This window comes from Lissotriton helveticus, chromosome 3_1, assembly GCF_964261635.1.
Source record: "Lissotriton helveticus chromosome 3_1, aLisHel1.1, whole genome shotgun sequence".
In the NCBI taxonomy this organism is placed as follows: domain Eukaryota; kingdom Metazoa; phylum Chordata; class Amphibia; order Caudata; family Salamandridae; genus Lissotriton; species Lissotriton helveticus.
In genome coordinates, this window is record NC_136061.1 from 220,707,957 (window position 1) to 220,735,829 (window position 27,873).

Consider the following 27,873-nt stretch of genomic DNA (forward strand, 5'->3'; position numbering starts at 1 on the left):
TGTCTAAACCCGGCCCTGATAAAGAAGTTCTGGTGCTAAGCACCGGAAAGCACCGGCACAAATTAAGCACTGACATCATATCTTCTTCCAAACAGGCAAACAGCGCATCTAGAGAGTTATTTTAGAGTAGCGGCTGATGCCAGGACTCAACAGTGCAAATCTTATCATTTCCAGAAGGCCAGCCTTTAGGACCAGCACCATGATTCCAAGCAGATTGTAATAGCAGTTTAACCCCTCCCATGCTTATGACGAGCTCAGCTCTTCATGAGCCACGGTGGCCGTGTGCTCATCATAACGGTCATAATGCTCACACGCGGGGCTAATTCCCCTGCAGTGCTGAACATTCTGAAGAATCGGGTGTGGGCATGACTGTAATGTCCTGTGGGACACATTCTAGTGTTCCGCTGGAAGTTGTAACACCAGCCACTCCCTTGAGGGCTGGACACACTGCCCCCCACACTCATCCATCACAGGTGCCACGAGTGACGTGGACCCGTCAATAAAAGGGCCCGGGTGCACGTGCTCGAGGCCAGTTATCTCACTATACTGCAACGTGTTAGTGTCCGTCATTCCATGCCATGTGGGCCTTAGGCCCAACACTACAATGGCGACGAGGTGGGTATCCAGCCCAGCACCCCTGCCACTTAGTGCTCTGTCGTCCCTCGTGAGGAGGAAATGAGCCGCCACCCGTGACTGCAGGTAAGGTCGGGCTCCACCTTGCCACGCGGCTCTCTGCCTGTAAGGAGGGTGACACGGAGACTGGCTCTCTTCCACCCACGGCAGTTCTGGCAAGAAGGGGGGAGTGGACGGACACCCCGCAGCAGCTGCCGGAATGCCAGAGAAAGCGTGAGTCCTTTCACTATTCTGGCAATAGAGCCGCCGCCACACTCCGGCAATCGCCGCCGAAAGTGAAGAGCCCCGCGACCCCCACTGCGCAGTGCCCCCGAGAGCATCCCTGCCACGTGTGAGCAAAGCACTGCTCCACAGACGGCACTCCCTGCGTCTTCAGCACTACAAGGAGATGCTGTGACTACGCCAGCCCTGCATGCCGCGCTGCACCCTGCACCGCCCGTCTGCATCCGGCACTGCGGGGACTCACCAGACCTGAGGACTCTTCCCTCCATGGGTGCCGTTGGTGGGACAAGGAGGATGTCCAGCGCCACCGCGCTGTTGGAGCGTTGAAGCCCACAGACTCCTGAAGGAGGCGAGAGCTCGCAGCCAAGCTGCGTCTCGCCGTCCACACAACCGCCAGCCACGACCCCCGCCGGCACGCGGAGGAGAAGCGGAAGTCACCCCTGCCATCCCGCAAGGCAGTCGTCATTCTCCAGCAGCCCGCCTGCACTGCCTGCGCAATCAGGAGCGGCAAGCCGGGGTAACAGGACAGCCTGGGCAGGAATTGGGGGAGTGAAATTAACACATGCCGAGGCCATCCCGTCGGACTGCCCAGAGAGCGGACCAGCTGTCCAGCACTGCATACCCCGCCCGCATTGGCAGCTCTGATCAAGGGCTGTTCCAGCGGAGGGAACTCTGGCATGCGAGGGGCCTGCAGTGCCGCTGAGCTGACACGAGCGGCGCAGCATCTGCCACGGGTGGCAGAGGGGAGCAACCACCGGAATGACTATCTCTGCGCGGACATTCCCCGTGGCCCGCAACAAGAGGAAAGCTGCCACGGCCTGGAAAGCAGTGGCAGCGCCACCTGGTGGCCAAGGAGCCACACTGCATAGACTGCATACCAGCACCAGGCAAACACAAGAGCCAGCAGGACAATGAAGGCACCCTGCGACCCCAGAAAGAGGACTCTGTCTCTGATCACGGCCCAACCTACTAGCAGGGGTAAATAAACCGCACACAAGCCTTATGCACCTGGCAAATGGGTCACACCCTGCAAAGACTCAGCCCTCAACAAATAAGGAACCCTTCCCTGAACCAGACGGGAAGCCAATGCTGCCAGAGCGGACCTAAGCCAGGGGAGTCAAAGGTGATGCAGACCATGCCCTGAGCCAGCTAACAGCCACTTGCTGACACTGCAACACCCAATAGGAAACACGTGACACCGCAGAAGCTGCCACGTCTCCAAAGGCCCTCAGTACCAGGAAGACGATGGGGCCCTCTTTGGAAACACCCGCTGCACCGCCCTGCGCCCACAATCCGTCCACACCAGTGCTCCCCCGGACAAAGCCATCACTTGCACAAGACCGTTGCAGTGCGGAGACCCAGGTGAAAACTGCTGCGGCCACGGAGGCCCCCCCCCCACACGGTCCTCACACTGAGCCACCAGAGGGTGGGCAGCTTGCTAGCAGGAACAAAGGCAGACACGTTCCCCGCAACAGATTGGGCACCCTGCTTCGGCTTGGCTTCTACATCAGTGCAGAAACCACGAAAGGGCAGTACAGCCAGAAGGTACAAGAGACGTCCTACAGCCCCACTGCAAATATCTCCATGCTCAAACAGCCACGCATGGCATGCGAGACTCACCCAGAAGCTCAGAGCCAAGTACAGGCAGCAGCGCCACGGACAGCCATCAACAGCACAAGGGGAAGCCAGCCATACCTGCATCCCCTCATGGGACCTGCCCCCGTCGACAGCCAAGAACACACTGGTGCAGAACACGCACCACCCGTGGCCGCTCAAAGCCGACGTCCTACAGCACCACTGCAAATATCTCCATGCTCAAACAGCCACGCATGGCATGCGAGACCCACCCAGAAGCTCAGAGCCAAGTACAGGCAGCAGCACCATGGACAGCCATCAACAGCACAAGGGGAAGCCAGCCATAACTGCATCCCCTCAAGGGAACTGCCCCCGTCGACAGCCAAGAACACACTGGTGCGGAACACGCACCACCCGTGGCCGCTCAAAGCCACCACCAACAGCGCAGACATCACGTCATTTGCTCCTCCCGGGGTACAGGCACCCCACGTGCCAGGAAAAGCATCCAAGGAGACTGAGCACGCAAAGCGAGAAGCGCGCAGAAAGCCGCGCCAGTGAACCTGACTGCACAGACAGCACCCAGGAGACATCTCCACAAAGAAGCACTGCTGAACGCGGGTAGGAAAGCACCCACGTCTCCGCCGCCCCAGCGAAGCCCTGCAGTATGCTGAAAACCACACACGGTGTGCTCCCTCACATTGCCTCAAGAAGGAGTCGGCCGCGACCCATGATTGGCAAGACAAGAGTCGCACACCCCACGTGGTAGGCCACCACAGCACAATGCGCTCCAACAGACAGCAACACGAGACCGGACGTCACATCGCCCAGCAAGCAAGGAGCACTACACAAAGTGACCAGTCCAGACAAGCATGCCGGAGCGAAGGCAGAAGCGGGCGCCATGACAGCGCCGCCTCGAGGTCCAAGCGCAACGCAACGCCCTCGAAGAGAAGAGAGTGACAGCCCTGTCACCCCGAAAATCAGAGGAACACAGGTGGGCTGAATAGATCAACAAAGCGAGAAGAGGACTCACAGAAAGCCAAGAGCACACCCTGACACACCAGACAGCCACCAAGACGGACCGACGTCCCTGGACAGCCTCATGGGTGAACGAAACGTAAGCCACATCAAGCGCCAACCGCGTCTCATCCTAACGCTTCCCCAGGTGACCGTCCGTCCCCGAGCATCGGCAGTCCAAGTCAAGCGGCATCCCTGCTCCTGTCCGCAGATGCTACGGGTGAAGATCAGCACAGGGTGTCAGTCCTCACACCGCCTCAAGATGGAGTCGGCAGTGGCCCCAAGCCAGGCAAGAGAGGATCCCTACGCTCTACGTGTCAACCCACTACAGACACTCCACCTCAGCAAGGCGGAGACACATGGCAGCTAAGTCCCTCCTGACATCCTATTCTTCCAGCAAGTCATCACCACCTGTCATTCCGAGTCACCACATAGCTGGCAACTGCCATAACGCCAGCCATCAGCACCTGCGTCAAACAACACCACTGCCAGAGTACCGGTGGACTGGAGTCCTGCACCGTCACTACACCAGCCGACAAAAGAAACCAGAGGCCACTTATGAACCTGGCCTGCCCACAATGGAACCGCAGCAGCGAGCGCAAGTCTTGGTCAAAACTCATCCACCCGTGAGAGTTGTGCGTGCAACTAAGTAACGGCTCCCCAGCGGTCCTGCAGCTGCCCCCAGACGGCACACAAGCGGACCCCAGCGCAGCCCTACTACAGTACAGTCCCGCAGCAACCCCGACAATGGGCCTTCCCAGGCGGGAGAGCGAGAAGAGACTTTGCCCCACCGACAGGATTCTGGTCAGAGCCAAGCAGTTCAATCGGTCCAGCGACACCTCTGTAAATTCTCAAGCGGGACTCCAACCGCGTTCACGACGCAACCTACTAAAAGAAACTGTTTAGAATTCACCACAGACCATCACCGATGTCAGCAAATTGCACAGCGGGGGAATTAGCCCTGCAGGCAAGGGGTTAAGGTTAAAGAGGTCCCTGTTGCCACACCTGAGCCTTGACATTTCGCACTTGGAAGGCAGGCACTGAATGCTTAGGCCTCGCTCTGGCTCAGCTTGAGGTCCTGTTGGAAATTCGAGCCCGTACTGAGCCGAGCTATTATGCACCTTCTGCGTGCCATGCTCAGTCTCATCAAGATGTGGCGGGATGGCGAGAGCTTCCTACTTTGGAACTGAATAAGCTAGGTTTGAGTCTCTTTGTTGGCTCAACATCCCATGAATCTGGGCAAATCTCAAGCCCATGTTTAAAAACGATCACTTTTAACAAGTGCTTCTTAGTGCAGCACTATATTGTGACATATTAATGTAGTAACCCCTAGTCCTGATTAGTAAAATATGTGGCAGGCAGCAGGAGACAAGAGAAGGACTGAGAGGTGAAGAAACAGCATAATTAGAGGGGTGAAGTAGAAGGAGGTAGAGACAAAGATGAGGTAGATAGGTGGTCCCGGGAAAGATGTAAGTTAAAAAGAGAAAGGCGAGCTAGCCAGAAAGAGGGGTACAGTGAGGTAGGAAGGAGAAGGAGAAGGTAGAGACAGAGGTAGAGGAATAGGTTAAGAGTGAGGCAGAGAGATCCAGAAATAGGAGAAGGAAATGATATGTAATGTAGAGGGGTAGAGTACACAGAGGATTGAGGGAGAGCGCGAGTAAGTTGGAAAGAAAGAGGTGAATTTTGTGAGAGGCAGAGAGATGTAGAGACAAAGCGGTGAGGTTGACGAACGTGCAAAGTGAGTAGTGAGGCTTAGAAGGATATCCTGGTAAAGAGAATAGTGAGTTAGGGAGAGAGAAGTGTGAGGGTATAAATAGGTATTGGGAGTAAATAGAGAAGAGGTGCGGTCCAAAGACGAGCTAGGGATAGAGAAGTGTGAGGGTAGAAATAGATAATGCGTGTAAATAGAGAAGAGGTGAAGTGAAGAAACGAGCTAGGGAGATAAAACTGAGGGTAGAAATAGATATTGGTCGTAAATAGAGAAGAGGTGAAGTGCAGAGACGAGCTAGGGAGAGAGAAGTGCGAGGGTAGAAAGATATTGGCAGTAAATAGAGAAGTGGTGAAGTGCAGAGACGAGTTAGGTGGAGAGAGAGGTGAGGTTCATCTTGTGGTAGAGAGAGAGTAAAGGAGAGTTAGTGTGGTAAGGTGGAGAGACTCATAAAGAAGGTTGGACAGAGAGTGATGGAAGAAAAATATTCAGTAGAGAAAGAGGTGAGGGAAAGAAGCACGGTAAGGACAGTAGTTTGATAGAATGAACAGAGGTAGAAAAACAAGGGAGGTAGTATAGCAAATAAATGGTGAGTTGAACAGAGAGGTTAGGTGGTGAGAGAGAAAGAGGGCAGGCAGAAAAAGGTGAGGTTTTGAGAGATGTGAGAAAGAGAGAGAAATAAGGTAGAGAGGTGAGGTAGGTAACAGTGATGAGGTACTGAGTGGGGTAATAGAGTTAGGGATGCAGAGGTGGGCATAGACAGATCGAAAGAGGTACTGTAGAGAGGAGTATTGTAAGAGAGTGGAGGAAGAGATACTAGAAATATAGAGATAGTGTGTCCACACAGAGCGAGGTAGATGATAATAGTGAAAGAAGGAGGGAGAATTAAAGGGGGTGAGTTACAACAACTTAGGATAAGTAAGGATACAGACACGAAACATACAATAAGACAGAGAAGTAGAGAGCGGGCGATGAAGCAGAGAAAGATGAGGTAGGAAGAGTGGGAGTCAGCTGAAAGAGATGCAAGGTAGACAAGATAGAGCGCAGTAGAGAGAGGGAAATGGGATTGATTAAGATGGGAGAGAGAGATGATATGCGTATATAGAAAGGTAAATAGTGGCGAGGCAAGGATAGGTAGAGAGAGAGAGGTAGAAAGGGGGAAAGATGTTGTGATAGAGAAAGAGACAGAGAGAGAGAGAGAGAGACAGAGAGCGAGAGAGTTTTCTGACTGTCTCGAACTACTTACCAGGGGGTCCTGGTAAACTGCTCATACCTTAAAATAGCTCTACCCTCATATTTTCCTAGTTTACCATTCCTATATTTCTCTTCCCTTTCAGCCTTTCTGTCTTTTGCTCTAAGTGAAAGACTTATGATACAAAATAATATAAAATAATAATATAAAATGAGTGCCAAGTTCCCACCAATGAATTAAGAAATGGGGAACTTAGACATTTCTCTGCTTTAAATTGGGTAAGAAAGGGCTTGGGGTATGATCTTGAGTTCAGAGTACAGATTTCACTCTGTCAAGGCCACAGAGTAAAATATTCTGTCGCCCTGATGGAGTACCCATGGTCTGCATTTAGAGATGTCTGCTGGACCTAAGAACATCTCTTGTCACTGGAAGGAGCCGTCGTGGTTCATGCCAATGTGTTAAAAGCTTGATTGATGGCTCCATCAAACATAAAAGCCGCCCGGCAAAGTTTTCACAAATAGAATTTTTATAATATGCAATTAGAATACAGAAGAACAAAAACTCATTAAGCATGTCATCACAAATATGAAATACAAAGCACTATCAGAAAGAAGTGCATTAATTCTGTATCAACATAAAACCAATCTATAATAAAATCTAAACGGCATAAAACCAATAATTTTAAATGTCATTACTAGAGAATAATTCATGGAGGTTAAGGTACTTCTTCAATTCTAGGATTATGTAACTGTGAATTGCGGGCAGAAATGTTTAAGAAAGAAGTTATGGGTAACCATAAGAGACCCATTTTAATAGCAAGTGCAACTCGATAGACAAATGGGCATTCCCCCCTACATTTTAAATCTTTTAGTACGCCTTCATGAGGATACTTATGCCCGAGTTAGATGGGGGGACCAAGGGCAAACTACTGAGAAGATACCGGTCAACAGGGGGGTCCGCCAGGGTTGTGTGTTCGGCCCCTACCCTCTTTTCACTCTATGTGAATGGAGTGGTTACTTTCATGAGCCAAGTTCCAGCTGATGCCCCAACACTGGCGGGGGAAAAAATTGCTACCCTCCTGTTTGCTGATGATACTCTTCTAATCTCAAAAACCCCGATGGGACTTCAGAAACTCCTCACCCGCTTTCAATCATTTTGCACATTAAGGGGCCTAACAATAAACATCTCAAAGGCTAAGTTTATGGCTTTTAATCCTGGGAAACATTTTAGAAATACACTTACTCTTAATGGTTCCCCTTTAGAAAGAGTCCATTCCTTCGACTACCTGGGCATTAGACTTTCTGACAAAATGCATTGGGGGCCACATTTGAACAAGATGTTATTGCATCACAAGCGGGTGGCAGGCGCCATCGCTAGAGATCAACGTTCCTCTCCAACCAGACTGGTAGCCCCAGCCCTAGTAGTTTATGAAGGAAAAGCGGTGAGTTCAGTGCTGAACTCTGGGGCTTTGAAAAACCTGAAGAGATTGGAAGATCAGAGAATAAATTCCTCAGAGAACTGGTATCTGTCTCCATCAATACCCCACTTAAGCCTTTATTCTCTGATATGGGTAGACGCCCTTTTAGTGAGGTGGCCATACTTCGTCCCCTCTTGTATTGGGTAAGACTAAGACGCACCCCAGAACTTTCTAAATATGCGACTGGTCTCTATGAGTTGATTACCCTGGACACTAACAAAAGGGTCAAATGGCTTAGGGACTTGAAAGACTTGTTGACTAATTTGGGTTTAGCTGAATCCTGGGCCAATCAGGTCCCTCCGACCAAGAGTGAGATAAAAAAAGACCTATTGAAACTGGGTTAATCACCAGCTCCTTCTCAATTCTGGGCTTGGGAGACTAACTGATGAATTCTTTCAGCGTAAACTAGTTGGTTCCCAGGAACCTTATTTAGATTTCATCAGGACACCCAGAGATAGGGCTCTATATATGCAGTTTAGATTTGGGTCCCTAATGCTAAACACCACTCTGGCAAAATGGGATCCTATAAACTCCATTTTAGCTAACTGCCCTTGCTGTGATGCTCAGCAAGAAACTATAGCCCATCTATTCTTTGTTTTCCCAGCATACAAACAGGCCAGGGCAAAATGGCTCAAGCCTGTATGCCTTCAACTGGGCACTAGAAACCATCTTGTGGCCCTACGTATCCTGAGAACAGTTTCATCCAGGTCATTGTTTGTTTGTGGTGTTGCTAAGTACTTGGGATGTGCGTGGATTATCCGTACAAAAGCACAAAATAAGGAAGTATGTCGAAACAAATAGTATTTAGTTTTAGGGCTTTGAGAGTAAAGTATTATACTGGAATGTTTTGTAAAGTGTTGTTGTTTTATTGTTATGCCCGAGACATTTGTATTAGAAAATCTGAAAATTTATACTTGATGGTGAAACACCGACGTGGATATGATGCCCATTTCTTAGAGTGGTTTTGTATAGCAAGGTTTTTAAATGTTTTAACTTTGATATGAAATGCTAATTGTATACCTTTTTACGATTCTGAAATGCTTTTATGATACTAGCTATCGAATAAAGCCTGTTTGAAATGAAATGGATAGACATATGCTCTATCAAGCCTATGATTGTAGCAGACTCCATACCACCATGCCTAAAAGGATACCCGAGAAGTATATTTCCATGTTAGCAAAATTAAATGGGACTTGCGTGTTAAAGGTCATATTTATTTGTTGCCCAACCTCCAACCAAAATTCCTAAATAAGAGGACATTCTAAAAGCATGTGTTTAAGGTCTGCTAAGGGTTTGAGAACAAGACCAACAGTTAAAATGGACTGCAGAGTCTATTTTATGTCAGGTAACAGGAGTGGTCAAAAGGCGGTTATAAATGAAAAATAAGGTTTGAATTGCATTAGCCGTTCTAGAAGATTTTCTTATTTAAACCCAGATTTTATGCTAAATTGGAATGGAGAAAGTAGTTTGCAACTCAATTTCCCCAAAATTCTCTATTTCTGTTTTAACTCAGTCTTCCGAAATCAGCGTAAGGTGTATATATAGTTGGGATGCGGAAGGGAGCACATCCAATAAGTTATGAATAGGAGGAGGTGAAGGAGAGGTTATCTGATTAAGAGAAAGTTTGCTATAAGAGGATTGAGTTGCTGATATAAGCAAGCAGTATGTGACTTCATACGAGTCTGGAAAGGAAAAAACAACTGTATTACTAGAAATGGCAAGCAGGTACCATCTTGTAAAAATGTATGTATCCATTTAAAACCTCTGGAATACCAATCCGTCCAGAACATTTATTATTATTTTTTAATAGAGGTGTTATACCAAATTGATGAGTGTAAAAATTGATCTTTAAAAGTTTTATAAGAAATAAAAATATGAGATATCATTTTGCATGTGCTATTAAAAATCAGAAGGGTTAAGAATAAGGGTCTTGAAGTGAAAGACAAATATTCCATCAAAGAAAAAGAATATTATTATTATTAGTTTATTATTAGTTTATATAGCGCTTAATCATCCCAAAGGGGTATCTCTGCGCTTAGGATGGAGTGCAGTAGCCAGACCTAAAGGAATCAGAAAAGATGAGTTTTCAGAGGCTTCCTGAAATGAGAGAGGCTCTGGCAGTTGCGAATCTGGAGGGGCAGCTCGTTCCAGAAAGCAAGAGCAAGATGTGTAAAGGCTTTGCCACCCTTGCGAGCCAATTTAATTCTAGGGGTGCAGAGGAGGAGCTTGGACCCAGATCGAAGGGGCAGTGAGGGGATGTATTTGATGAGTTTAGCAGGTAGGTAGGAACGCCCCTGTTCACTAAGGGCTTTAAAAACAGTGCATCCTATCTTAAATTTCACCCGCTTTCTCACAGGGAGCCAGTGGAGTTTTTTTAGAAGGGGAGTAGAAGCCATTCTGGGTGGAGCTTTTGCTACCAGACGGGCGGGGCAGCTGTTTTCTGTAAAACTTGTAGCTTGTTTAGGGAGGCTTTGTTGGCCGATGCCAACAGTGCGTTACAATAGTCCAAGCGAGTTAGTACTAGGGGTTGCATCAATGTTTTTTTGGTAGAGGAAGGTAACAGGGGGAAGATTCTTCTAAGTAAACTGAGTGTGTAGAAGCAGGTGCCAGTAGTAATAGTGGTGTGAGCAACGAGAGTGAGGTTCTGGTCAATCCTGATTCCCAGATTCTTGACCACTTCCTTAGGAGACGGGGCATTGCCCAGTTCCTCTGGCCACCATCTGGGAGTCCAGCTTATACCTGCTCCTCCAAACAGCATGATCTCCTATTTCTCTGCGTTCAATTGGAGGAATTAGTTCTCATCCAGGCAGCAATGGTCTTCATGCCTTCAAGAAGATGAGATGTATATCAGGTCGGTTTTTATCAGAGGTGGGGAGGAGCTGGGTTTCGTCCATGTATGAGATGGGACTGCACCCTAGGTTCCTCAAAAGTTTGGCTAAGGGGGTAACATAAATGTTAATGAGAGTAGGGCTCAAACAAGAGCCCAGCGGTACCCTCTTGGTGACTTTGGTGGTATTAGATCTAAAGGTCCCCAAGGTAACAGTTTGAGTTCTGTACGTAAGAAAATCTGTCAACCACTTACCAAGTTGATTTCTCAATGTCTGCCCATGAAGGAGAGAGTGTAGAATCATTTTCTTGTAATAAAAATGTTGTTTGTTTAAGACAAAAGGCTAAGTATTATTTATGGAAATCTGGAAAATTAACTCCCCAACGTGCTATGTTTTTTAAGTTTAAGAAGTGATATCCTAAGTTTTTTATTATTAAATAAAAAGTTAGATAAAACAGAATATATCTTTTCAAAATGAGACTGAGGAAAATTAACTGGTATATTAGTAATATAGAACAATATAATAGGTACTAGCATCATTTTTATAGTGTTAAGACGACCCCGCCAGGATAAAAACAAAGGATTCCAATGAGATGTATACGAAAGAAGGACTGTGTGTAGCATTTTAAAATGCAATGTTATAGTATCTTTAACAGTATCAGAGAACCACAAACCTAGATATTTAAGCCTATCTGGATTCCAATGAAAGGAAGACAAACTGAAATCGGCATGAAAACATAACTTATATAGAGGGAGGATTTTAAATTATCTGCATTTAATTTATATCCCAGACAAACGCATAATTATCTACTTCCAATAAAAAAGCTAGTAAGGATGATTGTGGGTGAGAAACAAAAAGCAAAATATCATCGGCATACACGGAAAGTTTAAGCCTAGCGTCTTCATAGGTGAACCCCGTAATCTGTGAATTAGAACTAATTTTTATTAGAAAAGGCTCCAAAGCAAGAATAAATAATAAAGGAGAGAGCGGACAACCTTGCCGAACACCTCTATGAAGAGGGAAAAAAGGGGACATAAGACCAGTAACTGAAATTGATGACTTAGGTGAACAATATAACAAAGAAACATAATTAATAAAGTTAGGACACAAACCAAACCAGGAAAGCGTAGAGAAAATAAAAGACCAACTTACTCTATCAAACGCTTTTTCCGCCTCCAGAGAAATAGCTGCCAAAGAAGAATTATACGATTTGGATTTTCTAAGCACATTAAAAAGTAATCGAGTATTGTTCGAAAGATGTCTACCTTTGATGAAACCACATTGTTCTCTTCGAATCAGTTGGGGTAATAATTTATCCAAGCAAAGGGCCAATATTTTTGCAAACTTTTAATAATCTAGATCAATTAGAGAAATAGGACGATAGTTTTTACACAATCAGTGGTCCTTGTTATCTTTGAGATTGAGACATATCAAAGCCTCTTGAAATGAGTCACCCGATGTATGAGAAGATATAGAATAAAGGAAATGTTGATGAAATTTAGGTAACAAAAGTGAGTAAAGGGCGAATAGAATTAAATGGTGAAACCATCAGGTCCGGGAACGTTGCCACGTTTAATTAAATGACTAGCATTAGAAATATCCTGGATTAAAATATTATTTTCCAGTATAGAAAAGTCAATGTCAAGACGTGAGGGAAGAGGGATGGATGATAAATAATGAAGAATATCATGGGAATTAGATTGAGATTCCGCGGTATACAGGGCCTGATAAAATGTTGTGAATTCCAAAAGCATATCTTCATTTTTATGTATATTTTGGTTTGTAGGGGTTAAATTAGAATCAATTTTTGTGTGTTCTTTCTTAATTTTAAAGATAGTTAGCAAGAAGTTTTCCTGCTTTATTCTGACCCCCATAATATTTCACACTCGATCTGAGTCGGTAGGAATTAGTCCTTTCTGTAGAAAGCATATTAAACTCAAATTTAGCAGACACTAGGTCTCTCATGGTATGTTCAGAGTGAGAGTTAGAAAAAGAGTATTCTAATTGCTTAATACGTGAGTTAAGTTCTTTAAATTTATTGGGGACAGATTTCCGTTTCTGTGAAACAAAATTAATAATAAAATCTCTAGAAGCGGCTTTTAAAGTATCCCAAATAATTTGAGGAGATAGATCAGGCGATTCATTTTCTTCAAAAAATGTGTTAATAAATTGTTCAAAGTTGCGTGTAAATTGCAAATCTAGGAGAAGAGAGTTATTAAATCTCTATCATTTATTTTGATGTATGTCGTTACTACGCATGCTTTTACAACGCATGCCTTTACCACGCAAGTTTTACAACGCAAGTCGTTACAACGACTTGCGTTGGGGGATGCTGGATAGTGAATAGTTTAATTTACTATTCCAACTCCAGTCCCCGTGGATAGTAGGGAAGGAGTTGGATAGTAAATTAAACTATTCCCTATCCTACAGCACCCCGCAGCGCAAGTCGTTGTAACGCTTACGTTGTAAAAGTTGCGTGGTAAAGGTACTGCGTGGTAAAAGTTGCGTTGTAAACGCTGTTCCCCATTTATTTCCCTGAGGGGGTGGTAGGATATATAAATCAAAGGTGACTGGTGCATGGTCGGAGATCAATATGGATCCTATATCAGAATAACAAGTTCCTGAAAAAGAAAGTAGGAGAGGGAGACAGAAACATGATGAAGCAAAAAAGAGATAGGAAGACAAAACTCATATATAAAATATAAAAATGAACATAACAGAAAAAACACACACATTTCTGGGGTCGTGGGGCCACAAAGGGGGGAAATGGTACAAGGACTGGAGCTTTCAGTGACGGGCACGGGAGGAAGGAGGAGTATTGTCAAAAACGTGAAAGGAGTCACATGAATGACTTATAACAAGGGCAGAACCTAAAGAAAAAGGAGAAACCAGTTATGCGAATGCTAACAGACAAAACATAAAAAGTATAAAACATATAACCAGACCTATATTAAGAAAATACAACAATTACTGAAATACGTTAAACAGTAGGTCTAGTAATTTCCATATCTTCCAGCCTACAATTAACCAGAAATCGTTGAAGAAGACAAGGGTCTTCATAGGTTGTGGTCTTGTTCTTATAAGTAACTTTAAACAGGCAAGGATGGATAAGACCGAATCTAGCATTGATGTCTCGTAGTGCTGGTCTCAGTTCCAAAACTTTCTTCCATCTGTCCGCTGTTGTTTTAGCATAGTCTTGTGAAAAGAAAAGGGTAGAGTGGTGCCAGGATATTCTATCTTTAACATTGACTGATTGAAGGACCTTCAGCAAGTCTGTGTATTCTAAAAAATATTTAAAAAACTCCTCTTGGCTTATTCAATGAAGATGCAGACTGAGGAGCATGAACTAAACGATGAGCCCTTTGAATGTTTAGTGGCGGAGATTCAGGAAGATCCAGAAGTTTAAGGAGAAAGGATTAGAACAAGGAGAGAGGCATGGGTCCTTCAAGTCCCTCTACTAAGCTGTGTATATGTAGATTATTGCATTGATTGCAATTTTCAAGGTTCTCAATCTGTTTTAAGATTTGAGGTCTGAGATTGCATAAGGGGACTTGATTGGCAATAAGAGTGAAAAGTTCCCACTTTACTTTCTGGATGAACAACCCTACTCTCCATAATTGACCATTTGTCATCCAGTTGTTGAAGACGATTATTAGTCTCTTCCATGTAAAGTTTAAGTGCTCCAAATTCCTCAAGGATTGTTTCCATAGAGATTGAAGGAGGAGATATGGTTGGTGAAGGTGATCTTTTTTAACCCTCTTCCTCGATGAAAGGGCAGATGTTCCTAATAATTTAGATGTCATTCTGGAACTAGGAAGTGGGATATTTGAAGGTGAGGGATTTGTTGTTGTTGTGACTTGCTCTGAATCCACCATGTTATCTTGAAGGACAGAAAAAGGGTTATAATAAACCACAGACGAAAAAGAGCTGTTGACAGAGCAACAGGCAGGTTTTGTTCTCCCCATACATTACGTAGTGATAGAGGGAACACACAGCCAGAAATATTAAAGAAGGCTGACAAACATGCACAGCAGAACAGCAGCAATGATAGTTTATATTTTATGTTGAGGAGTTCCAATCACAAATAAGAATAAGGGAAGCAATATTCAGAAAATTCCAGAAGGCACTACAAAAATTATTGTAAATAACTAAATACCTCAAGACCATTGAGGGATAAATATAAGTTACTCCAGTGTGAAAACGTTGATATTGACCTCTAAATATCCAGCAAAACTTCAAATTTGATGACTCCATGGCTTAAACAGCCCCTTATTTTTCATTTCTATGGAAAAATCACCCTCACAGCAAAAACAGAATGGGGGCCGCTAATCCCAGAGGGAAACGCGACGGCACAAATAAATGCAAAAAGGAGCTTCGGCTTACTGCAAGGAAGCTTTTAATAGTAGAAAACAGCTGCTAGTATCATCATTTGTTGATGGCTTTCATTACAAGTATGCCCCTAAGGTCTTGCCAGGAAAACGGAGAGGAAAACCTCTCACGCCGCGTCGGAGCTCACTGCAGTGCGGCCATTTCCTTCGGCGTCCAAGCCATGCCCGCAATTATTTTTACTTTTTAAATACGTAATCTCAAAAGGGTACCTTCTTCGACCTCTAGTTTGAGGTAAAGTCATTTTACTTTAATAAAGAATCTGTAAAAAAACACTGTAACTTCGGTAGCTGCTCGGCAGTGTGAAGGTTTTGAAACAGTAGGTGGAATGTTTTGAGTCGTTGTTTGTGTTAGACTTCAGGCTGGACGCAAATAATGGATGCCTTGATTTATTCTGCCTCTATCTTCCAACAGGTCACGGACAGGGTCACCATCACAGAGGTCCCATCGCCACAGCAGCTGCAGTTCTCATAGCCCGTCGCCCTCTTCCGACTACAGCAGCGGAAAGTCTCCTGGCAGGTAGGACCTAGGTGTTGTGACAATGCACCCATCACTGCTTGAATTTTAAATAATTTCAGTTAGAAAAGACTTTACAATATTAAAAACAGATGAAGAGTGAGCTGTAAATTATAACTGCATGCTGTAAAATTGCCACTAGTGTGAGTATTCAGGCCATTTGTATCAAAATATTTAGTTCCAAGATGGTGTTTCCTCTGACAAATGTGACATTTTCTTTTATGGTTATCATTCTTAACAATGTGATCGCAGTACTATTATATTCTGATGAGAAGCTGGCAGGAATAGGGACTGTTATGTTCTCTCACCGACCATCATGTTTATTTCGGATAAAGAAAATCCCTAAAATATCAACACAATAAAACCTCATAAAAATACAGCTTATGTTTCTTCCATTATATCCATATAAACTTCAATACAAACCAAGCAGTACCTAAAAACTCACTCACAGCATAAACAGTGCAATCAGACAAATCAATTGTAAAATTGATTTTTTTAAAGCGCACAATCACCCGTTAGGGTCTCTAGGCGCTGGGGGGCCGTCGGGAAGATTAAGCGAGCTATTGCCCAGAGTCACATGGTGCTGGGCTAATCTGCCGCCGGAGCCGGGGATCGAACCGTGATCCCCAGATTCCAGCGTCAGTCGCCCTGGCCGCGGCGCCACGAGCAGTTATATGCGTGAGTAGAATTCAGGATAGATTTCTGAGAAAACCAAGCAGTACCTAATACATACAATTTGTCATAGACAATATAATGAGACAAATCCTAATGACATTTAGATGCTGGCTAATGCCAAAGGTCCTGCAAACTGTCCATAGCCACCTGTGTCAGACTTCTCGATAAATTGGACAAAAATACTAACAATGTGCTCCAGTTTCTACAGAAGCATAAAAAGTGGGGCAAATTCCTTGATTCTGAATACCTTTATCACATTTATTGGTAAAACTGTTTTAAAATAGAGTTCCCAGACTGAATTTAACATACAGAGTTCTTAGGCCTCTTAGCTCTAATTTATAGTTCCAAGTATGTACATGTTGGAACCACGGGATTTTAGACGCTCGAACCAGGGAAAGCAATCCATCAACCTATTCATGTAGTCTTCTATTTCAGGGGTGATCCACACCCTAACTTAGTACAGCAATGGCTTGAGGGCCACTGGATGAGATATTCTCTTTTGGGTCATATCTAAAACTAAAGGAAGCATCGGAGTACTATCTGGGACATTTACCAGAGACTGTACAGATCTTTTCTCAGATACAACTAGAGTGTCAGTTGCTTGTGAACCCTACACTTCTGCCCCATATATAACTGCACTTTGCGCTATAGTCCTATACACACCCAAGACAGGAGTTACCGTTCTTGACCTTGTAGCCCTGAACATACATAAAATAGACAACACTCTGTGTTAAATTAATAAACTGTTCTCGTTGACTTGCAGTGTCCAAGAGAAATTATCAGCTAGCCTGATCCCCAGATAGTCACAATTACTGACTTGCTCTAGGCCATCACAACCCAAATTAGCCTTCTATTTTGGGCCTTGTGTGCCTTGAGCACCATATAATTTGTTTTAGACGTGTTCAATTCAAGACTTCTCTGAGCAAAAAAATTTGAAAATCTTTTTAAAAGAGATTGGAAGCCCATAGGGGTTTTAGATATGTGGAGCATATTATCTGCAACAAAAAAAGTAAACCAAGAACTTTTCTGCTATCTAATGTTGGGGTATTATATATACATGATCACATCATTAACATAAAGTGAGAAAAGCATTGTCGCTGACACACACCCATTCCTCACTCCTCTTCCTATCGGTATTCTCTCAGAAAGTACACCACTAGCACTCCATCTCACATGAGAACAATTCTCATGGTAGAATCTAACAATAGCAGATAGTAAGTCATCTTACGAATGCTTTGTTGGAAGGCTCACCTGTCCCGAACTCTTGGAAGGCGGCCGAAGTGATCCCCATATACAAGAAGGGCCCCAGGGTACTCTTGGAGAGGATTCTTTCCTGGGCAGATGAGAACAGTATTATATCACCCTTTCAGGCGGGCTTTAGGGCTTGCACAAGTACGATAGACCAGGCATTTAGGTTGGTACTCTTACACTGGAAGGTGGTTACCATTGGCAAAGGCGGTCTTTATCTGGCATTCATTGACCTGAAGACCGCCTTTGACTTGATCCCCCGAGACCGCCTATGGCTGGTCCTGGAGGAGATGGGTTTTCCCTTACCCATTCTGAATCTCCTGGCTCGCGTGCATGACGGAACTTATGCCCGTATTAGATGGGGATCACAGGAGCAAAAAACGGATAAAATCCCTGTGAATAGAGGGGTACGACAGGGTTGCGTACTGGCCCGACACTTTTCACGCTATTTGTGAATGGCGTAGTTTCCTTTTTGCTCGAAATTAATGCTGATGCCCCGGTCTTGGCGGGTGATAAAGTCCCCGCACTACTTTTTGCGGATGATACGCTGTTGGTATCAAAAACGCCCGCAGGACTGCAGAAGCTGTTGGATCGATTCTGTTTGTTCTGCAAGCTCAGGGGCCTTGCCATAAATACATCGAAAACAAAGCTCCTTTATTTTAACCCGAGTAGATCATCTAGATCCACCATATCTCTTGATGGGGTGTCTCTGGAATGCGTAAAAGAGTTCGACTACTTGGGAATTAGAATTTCAGATAAACTTAAATGGCACCCACATATTGATAAAATGGCGCTAAGCCATAAGAGGGTAGTTGGAGTATTAGGGAGGGAACACTGTGCATCCACTTCTAAGCCCATTGCTCCTGCTCTGGATATTTATGCAGCAAAAGCTGTAGGCTGTGCCCTCTATGGCGCAGAGCTCTGGGGCTTTGATTGTGTTGATGCCCTAGTTATCGCAGAGAACAAGTTCTTTAGGGAGCTTGTATCGCTCCCGAGGGGTACTCCTACCAAACCGCTCTTGAGTGATTAGGGTCGTCATTCCATTAAGGACTTAGCTACCCTACGCCCTCTTTTATATTGGGCCCGGTTATGGCGCACCCCGGAGCTCTCAAGGTATGCCAATGGTTTAAGAGAGGTTATGAACCTTCAAGGAGCCCATAAAATTAGCTGGATAACTAATATAAAGAAGCTCTTACTGGCAATGGGCCTTGCAACTGGTTGGGAGCCTGGGGTATCACTATCTAAGGCTGAAATTAAGCGAGCCTATTGGGCATGGGTTGATGATCACGAGCAGAGGGATCCAAACCTAGGTAGGCTGACTGAGGCATTCCGACAGCACAAGTCAAAGCCTCGCCTGGAGCCCTATTTAGATTTTATTAAGAAACCTAGAGATAGATCCCTTTTTATCCAGTTTAGGATGGGCACACTCCCCCTTCGCGATCGTACCTGCAAGTGGAAGCCACCGCATCAAACTTCTCCTGATTGCCCAATTTGTGAAGGTGTCATTGAAAACATTGCTCACGTCTTTTTTGTATGCCCAGCCTATGCAAAACCTAGACAGAAATGGCTCAAACCTGTGTGCCTATTGCTTGGAACCAGGGACCACTCCGTTGCACTTAGAATATTTAAGGCTGATGCTAGCACAACCTTAGTGTGTGGGGTGGCCACATTTCTTAGTTGGGCCTGGCTGATTAGGCTGAAGGCTATTTGATGATCTAAGTTCTAGCCGAATTTCTTTGTATATAATTACATATCCACAAAGCTGTCATAGTTTAATATATTTTTAATTATTTATTGTAACGTAAAAAGTAATCCTTTTTAAATGTATTGTTAATGAATTGTGTTTTTATATTTTAATTGTGCTTTTGTGATATTATACATATCGAAATAAAGCTTTGATGATGGTTCCTCATCACCTTCCAAAGTAAATCCCTGGGCACTAAATCAAATACTGCTCCTAGGTCTACAAATGTCACATAAAAATGTTCCTTCCGTATCAGCATATATTTCCATTATGTAAGAGCAAATCCAAAGACCTGATTGATCAACAGTGCTGACTCTTGAGCAGAACCTTGCTTGGAAATGGGGATCAAACCGGGCTGGATTGCAACTACTATTGTATTTTTTATAGACTACCACCAAAAAAAACCACATCACCTGGTCTACATGCCCTGCCTCAAAGTCAGGTCATTAGTATTTAGTTTCAGCGTAACTGTCACCATTTACATACAGATTTGAGTGAATACCAGTAGACAATATAGGTACAAACCCCCTTAGTACACATCATAAACCTCAAAAACAATAACACCGGAAGAAAAAGTTACATCAGTAATAATTTTGTTGCTTGAGACTGTTCTAGATTCACATTTTTTTCATTGTTCCATCAGGCTGGTTCCAAATGAAAAAAAAGTTACTTTTTAGTGTCAAAAAAAGCTTTAGTGATCAATACAGAGCAATACAGAACACAATCATTGCAGACAAGTGAAAAAGACCTGACATCTTCCTTCGAGCAGGGAGCAAGACATTTGTAAACATGTAAAGGCCCTGACATATTCTCAGGCCAAGAAGGTACCCATTTTTAGGACAGCAAACAATGTACGTATTGAAGTTCAATCAGCTGGATGTGCATGTACACTCTCACTTATGTTGTACTTAGGGCTTCAATCATCGATCTACCTAGTAGTTAAATCCATACAGGTTATGAAGATATGCTAAACTAATTTACAGGAAGAATACTTAATTATCAATATATTCAGTACACTCAAATTTTTGAGCTTTGAATAGTAAATCCAATCAATTTTCCGTCAATCAATAATGAACAATAATGAAAAGAATGAAATAATGTGAAGAGATAATTTTTAAAGTTATTAGCGTAAAAAAGAATTGTATTTTGGCAATCCAACATCTGACGATGCCAAGCTTATAAAGCATTAAAAAATAACCATGTACCACTACACCTTTACATTGCCATTGATTCCCAAGTAAGACCTTCACCCATTCAGGGGTCATGGCGTACAGCATTATTTGACGTTGCCTTTCAATGAGTGTAATGTTCAGACCTAAACAATTCACCAGCTTTCTTCTTTCCCAGGTACAGCCCCAAGCACCGAGAGGATGGCCAGCACCCCAGCAGCCACCAGTCCAGCCGCAGTCCTTCTTCTTCCCACACGTGCCACAGCCGGTCTGCCACGCCCCACCAGAACGGGCACAAGGCCGGCACCCACAACGGCCGTCAGGGTCACGCCACCCTGGCAGATAAGTCGCAAGCTGTACGTATTCTGTTCTTTCCTCACTCCTTCCCCATGCCTTCTACCTCCACCTTTCTTCCTCTCCAAAACATTCCAGCCCCCCACAACCACATCCTCTTCCTCAGTCAATCACCCAGAGTTTAGGGGTGTTGAGTACGTAGGTCATCTCCTATGTAGTAAAGACTTGTTCTCAGGATGACATTTCGGAGCAAGAGGGATTGACTGTACTCAAACATAGATACCCCAACCATGCTGTATACACAAAGCCTCAAGCACCAATTATGCAGCCCAAAAACAACTGGACAGAGAAGTATTTCCTAACCGCTTCATAAAGTTAATCAGGTAACATTTCAATATGTTCTTAATAAAAATCATAAGACTTCCGCAGGAGGGCACATCCAATCATCAGAGACAGAAGAATGTGCATTTTGATGCCAGCACTGCCAGAAGGGTGCAGTACTGACACACAAGGGGTGCAGAAACACACCGAACCTTCTCTGATGCATGACTATTGGCCTTGCATACAGAGATTGCACACTCAATAAACCAAGCTAGGCACCTATCAAACCGAGAAAGCACACACTAAACCTGTCATCACTGCTACAATTTTACATGCCTTCTAGCCAAGTAAGCACTCTGGCACAGGAGTTTATAGCTGGCAAACAGAGGAAAGACACAAACACTAAAACTGCCTTTGTTGCAAGAGCATAAACATGGCAAACACAGAAAGCACACACAAACATGGTCTGCCTATAAGACTATGGAGCTGACACAGAAGAAAAGCCTACATCAAATCTGCCACTCCTGCAATACTAGATGTTTGCTTTACTGAGAAAGTAGACACACTAAACTTGCCATGGATGAAAGAATGTACACCTGGCAAACAGAGAAAGTGCACTCACACCAAAACTGCCTCCACTGCAAGAATGCGTGTCTGCTAAACTATTAAAGTACATACATTAAAAACTTCCATGGCTAGGGCAGTGCAGACCTGGAAAAAACAGGAAAGCACACACACATGAAACCTACCACAACTGCAAAAGTACAAACCTCCTTGTAAACAAAATAAGTACACAAACCATACCTGCCATGGCTGCACGAGAGAGTAATGACTGAGCAAAAAGCAAAAGTATACCCAATAATCGTGTTATTGATACAGAAGTTCAGAACTAGTAGAGCAGCAAGCATCATGCACACCAACCATACCACTGCTGTAATAGTGCATACTAGGCACATTGATACAGTACATGCATTTATATTTAAAGCTGCTGTAAGCAAGCAGACTCAGCAGTCGATGCAAAACTTAAACTGCCTACGGAGTACAGGTCAAGCAAATAATTCATGTACTAACACCAAATCTTTTTATTGTTAATCTGTTAAATATACTATTGTGGCTAGCCTACAACCCACCAAAGAGATTCAGGGCCTCATTTAGCGTATGGTGAGTCCCGATTGCTGATGCGGCGGCGGTAAAGGATTCTCTACCATACGGAGTAAAAAACTGACATACCTGGCCCTACTTCGGAGGAAGGAGAGCATCTTTCACACCTGTGCTAATGGAGGGGCGCAGTATTTACACATTCATGTGCAGTATATTATTGTGGAAGAGAGAGAGGATCCCCCCCCAAGGGTAACAAGAGATGCAGTACTGTCAATGTGTTATTGTAATACTGGTGGCACCTCTTAATTAACACACCATTTTTACTACATTTTTTATATTTTTATCTGTTAGGTGGCCTACAGAGTCCAGTCCATTATAAGGGCCCATGAAATCTTAGCAACCAAGTGATTTATTCATTTCACGAAGAGTCATTCCATTCACTAAATGGCATACTGCCCTTTAAATTTGTTTCACTAGGTTTTTATTTTTAAAGCAATGTCCCTACGAATTCCGTGATAGTCCTTCTTCATTTATTATAATATACTTATGTCTAACGGTCTTCACCCATGTCTAGGGGAATGTCTTTTTCAGTTGATTCCATCCACATAAACAAATCACTGTTTCCAATTCTAAAAGAGATGTAGTCAATTCTAGCAACTATCTTTGTTGGTATACAACCTTTACAACGCAACTTTTACAACGCACTACCATTACAACGAAACTTTTACAACGCAAAATCTATTACAACGCATGTATTTACAACGCAGTCATTACAACGCATGACACTACAACGCACACTACTACAACGCATACCATTACAACGCAGTCATTACAACGCATACCATTACAACGCATACCATTACAACGCAAAACTTACCATCCAATACTTACCCTACTGTTGCACCCCCTGGAGTTAGAATAGTAATTTTAACCCCTACACTATCCAACACTTTCCCTACTGTTGCACCCCCTGGAGTTAGAATAGTAATTTTAACCCCTACACTATCCAACACTTACCTTATATGCAATGTAATGTAATGCATTGTAATGGTATGCGTTGTAAATGTAGTATGCGTTGTAGTGGAATGCGTTGTAAAGGTAGTTTCTAAGAATTCGTTGTAATGGTATGCGTTGTAATGGTGTGCGTTGTAATGGATGTTGCGGTGTAAAAAATGCGTTGTAAAGGTATGCGTTGTAAAAGTGTGTGTTGTAACGTCATACATCCATCTTTGTTCAATATGTTTCGGACTAAAGAACTAGTTCTCCCTCAGGAGCATGGAAATGATGGCCAAATGCTGGCCACATACGGAAAACTTTCTGGATTGACATACATGTGCAACTGTGGTGTATCAAAATTTTGTTAACATTTTGTTATGCTTTACTAATTCATAATTTTTGCGAACCATCATAATCTGATGGAGAAAGACAATTATCCATACTAGGGTAAAGGGGATGTATGCTATATTTTCATGACATTCCTGAAGACTTCAGGTGAGAACATACCTGAAAACCAAATATTCCTATTTAGCGAAAGTAATAAAGTGGTGTTTAAAAGTAACTAGGTATTTGGTCTAGCACACAGTTCTGTAATTGCTGGCTTAAGAAGGCAACATATACTCCATGGTCATCTGCTACGTAATTGCCAGATTTTGGCTCATTACTTTATGGGTTTCAAGACCGCAGTCAGGACAGTAGGCAGAACTACAAAAGATAGCTCAATGCTAAGCACTCCTGTTGTTTAATAACATCTGTGCATACTGTGCAGTGCCCTAAAATAAAAGACTAAATAGTAACATATCTGCATCTAGCTGCACATTGTTTCTATCAACCTACTCGTCATCTCATCACCGCACATTTGCCTGGCCAGAAGTAGTACTGGCAGTAGTTGAACAACTGAATATTAAAATCCAGTCAAGTTTCCAGCATATCTTCCAGGAATATGTATTAAAAAACATCTTCATATACTGAATGAATTTCATTGGGGATTATTTGCATTCTGGTCGGTCAATCTGGAAACATCAATGATTTTACTATTTGGTGAGTCAACAAGTGCAGCCCTTCCGGCAAACAATCCAAAATACTGGAAATCGCATCCTGCTTGGGAAACAAATGGAGTCCGTCTAAAGCTCAGTCACACCCAACTACATAATCAGCTACTTAAATGGAAAAGTAATGACAGTATGTATAAGAAACATTTAGCAGCACACATTGTTACAGAATGGAAGGTGTCCACAGATTTATCAAAATGCCCAAACAAGTGTTGCAGATCAGTTTCCTGTGGATCTGCTATTACACAAGTGACTCACTGCTTTTCACATACTCACACCTTAACATCCACCTCCCCTATCCTGAGTTGGAGAGCACTTTGACTTTCTCTAGTAATATGAAATCCCTCCCATATGCGCCCCATTGCACTTGTTTAGTGATAGTTTTCATTCTGAAGATATACATCTTACGTTAATGTATTAGGAATGCCATGGGAGTTGCTGTGCTGAAAGACAAGACTGTTGTGGCACAAAACAACTAAAGTTTGAACTCTAGTGATTGAAAGAGGAAGATAACTCTTACCATATCTGTGTTACATTCCACCTCCTACCATCTCTTTACCACCCCATCTGTTGAAACAGTGGCGTACATTTTGAAAAACCATGGTTGTGGTTTGATAAAACCAGGATCTTGTGAATCGTTTCTCCAAGTCAAGTCACAGTTTTTAATCTCATCTGTTTCTCTTTAGCTTGTCGTTCGAAAAAGCGGGTAATATTTGATTCCCTTTCAGGGGGAGGGGGTGTTTTCCCAAGAACTTTCTACTAGTTTCTTTTGCAATGTACAGAAATGCAAACTAGATACTTCCTTCTTCCTTTCTTTCTTTCATTGTCGTGGTGTTGTTTTAGAATTTTGCTTTTGTGTGTTTTGCTGATGTTGGCTCTTTTCCACAGTAATGCAAGATTGTTTTTTTACCAACATGTACATTTCTTTTGAGTTGTTTTTTTGTTCATGGTGAATTTAAAAGGGAAGATGACGCTTGAGTTTTTTTCCCTATTGTGGCATGTGCTAGATACAAAGTTATATAATTGAATTACAGTGTACTCTTCATGCCAATTACCACTGAGTGAAATAATGTGCACACTATACAAACAGCTTCTAAGAACGTCTTAAAACTCTCATTTGTGAGTGTGTGATGAACACTTTGACCCCAGACTTAGTAAAAGCCAAAAAATGTTCTCCTGTTATAAAAACTATAAAACAGCATAAACGTAGAAAGCACAGTTTGTATAAGCTAGACTGTTCTCAACTCTCCCATGTCAGTACCAAACGAAAAGTAGATTGAATTCCTATGGTAAGCTTGCACACAGGTGAGTTTGCTTTAGTTAGTGATTACCTACTGGTGACCAGTGCTTTCTACTCTAAATATCATAAAGTAAATGGTCAGGGGGGTTTTCTTGAAGGACTATGTCAGCTATTTCTTTGGGATTAGGTTGGGTTTTGGAGTAGCAGAAGACACACAGTAAAGAGGATTGGATTTAACCAGTTTATGTCATTGCCCTCTATCTCTGGTTCAGCTGAGAGCATCGCAGGTGTCCTACAACTGGCAGGCAAGCAGGTCATCCTCCGGTCTACAGTCTTCAACAACGACTAAGGTTTCTGAAAAGTCCCCCTCGTAGTAAGGTCCAATCAGAGCATCATTCAAATCCCAACCTCCAAGCCTTGTGGAGAGATAATAATTCGATTGTATGAGGTCAGTGAGGAGGTGTTAAGATCATTTCACTTAGTAATGCTAACACTGGAGGAAGTGATGTCATTAACATTGTTCACCTTGGGATACCAAAGCAAAATTAAAACAGGTGAAGGAAATATTTGGAAAATCTTGTTCTTCATTGTACCTGTTAGGTTCCAAAAAACAGTATGCATAATTAATGCAATATTCTGCATTCAAAGCGCATGGCTTGACCATTAGAATAGTCAGCTGATAGAGAACCTGAAAGATTGAGTCACAAATCTAGCGCAAATTCTGCTCTGCATATAATTTGCCAAGGTACTCTCTTTGTTTAAAGAGCCCTCAGAGGTAATTACATTCTTCAAGAGACTGTCTAAGGCATTTGTGAATGTTCATGAATTTAATTTGATATCAATTTTGAAACAATTTCTTTCTGCACCAGGCTCTAAGAAAAATGTCCACGTGATTTTAAAATGCTAACCATTATGCACAAACAAAAAATGTATCAACTGAGCTTTAAATATATATCCCACTCATTTGAATGTGACTAGAATTATATTTTGATGAAATACATTATGACTTAATCCCTTCTCTACCAAGTTACAATTATTTTGAATGTGAAATGAAAAGTTAAAAGCTAATATAACTACACTTTAATCAAAATATTTATTTTCTAAATTTAGTGGGTGTGTCTTCATTGCTCCAGAAAGTTTGTCACCTTTGACAAAATCCACTCGCAAGCAAAACAACCTGCAAAACAGGTTTTTGCTAAAAACTCTAAAGCTGAAAGTAAGATTTTGCAGGATATTTTCTATCAATCCTAATTTTGAACATTTATGTTTCCTTTTAAACTATTTGAACAATATTAGGTTTGCAGGGCAAACGCTTAGAAACATTGCACAATCCTACCTCTGTTATGCTGAACTAGAAAATATGTATTTAAAGCAATCAAGTAATGGTATTAAAACGATATTTATCAGTTTTTAGGAAAAGCAGCTTTTGTTACGAATTTGAATCGAACCAAACCGTTAATATGTTCAGCTACATCTGATGTACTAATCCCTCTGTCAAGTAAATGTTTGGTGCTTTACAGCTGGGTGTCTAAGTACCCCCTTTGAACATTGTACGTTGACTAGTTACAAACTATATATACAACTGGTTAACCTACATCTAATGTATTCTATATGTGGCCATTTAAATTATGTGTGTGGAGGCATGGGCACATACATTCTACTATGTTGACAGTTTTAAAGACAGGTAAAGACTCTAAGTCTGACAGGAAACTGGTGTATTTTATTTCAAGTTCAGAAGATTCAAAAATAAACAATTGGAATGTTGACTAGCTACTCAGCCCCCTTAAAATGGAAGCTAGCACTGTGAAATTCTGGAAAGGGAGATCTTTGCTGGCACACGATGTAGCAAGCTGTTCTGAATAAATATACTCCTCCGGACACATTTAGAAACCTTAAGAGGATTGTTCAATGAACATAAAATTGCCACTTTGTGATTCAAAATGTCTTATTTGAAAAATCCAGTGCAGCCTAGTTGAACACTTCCATTTGTGCTGTCACTGATTAGGAAAATAGTGTCTTCTATACCTGAAGCTCACTAAGATCCATATACCGAATCCTACTAATGGCCATAATGAAGCAGAGGGACTTTTGATTTTTAATAATTCAAATAAATAAGATGTTGAATGTTTTCACTTGCAAGGACTAAGTATGCTTCCAATGGCATTAATGTCACTCGGTAATAAACAAACGCTGCAATTCTACAAGATTTATGAATCTTAAATTTTGTATACAAGATTTGAAAAAGAAACAAATAGAGGAAAGTCTAAACTATTAAGTCTAGGTCTACAAGTACAGATAAACATAGGTAAATGTTTGTACGTCATAGTATCTTGAGAGGGAACTCAGACTTTTATTTAAAATCAGCTGGAAAGTATTTCAATGTCTGATCGTTGTTTAATGGCTGGGTTCCAATTGTTGCATTCATTTGGGTAGCAGAAAGCGTGCTCTTGAACCATGCCCCCTAGTGACAAGCATCTTTCCC

The 27,873-nt window shown here is 42.8% G+C and overlaps 1 protein-coding gene across 1 annotated transcript in view; it reads left to right on the plus strand.

The window, feature by feature from the left end:
- The window catches only part of SRRM3 (serine/arginine repetitive matrix 3), a 244,216-nt gene that overhangs the window by 162,614 nt on the left and 53,729 nt on the right, over nucleotides 1-27,873 (plus strand). The window contains exons 7-8 of the mRNA XM_078679649.1: nucleotides 15,450-15,554; nucleotides 20,566-20,743. Coding sequence (XP_078535775.1) covers nucleotides 15,450-15,554; nucleotides 20,566-20,743 — 283 coding nt within the window. The remainder of the gene's footprint in view (nucleotides 1-15,449; nucleotides 15,555-20,565; nucleotides 20,744-27,873) is intronic.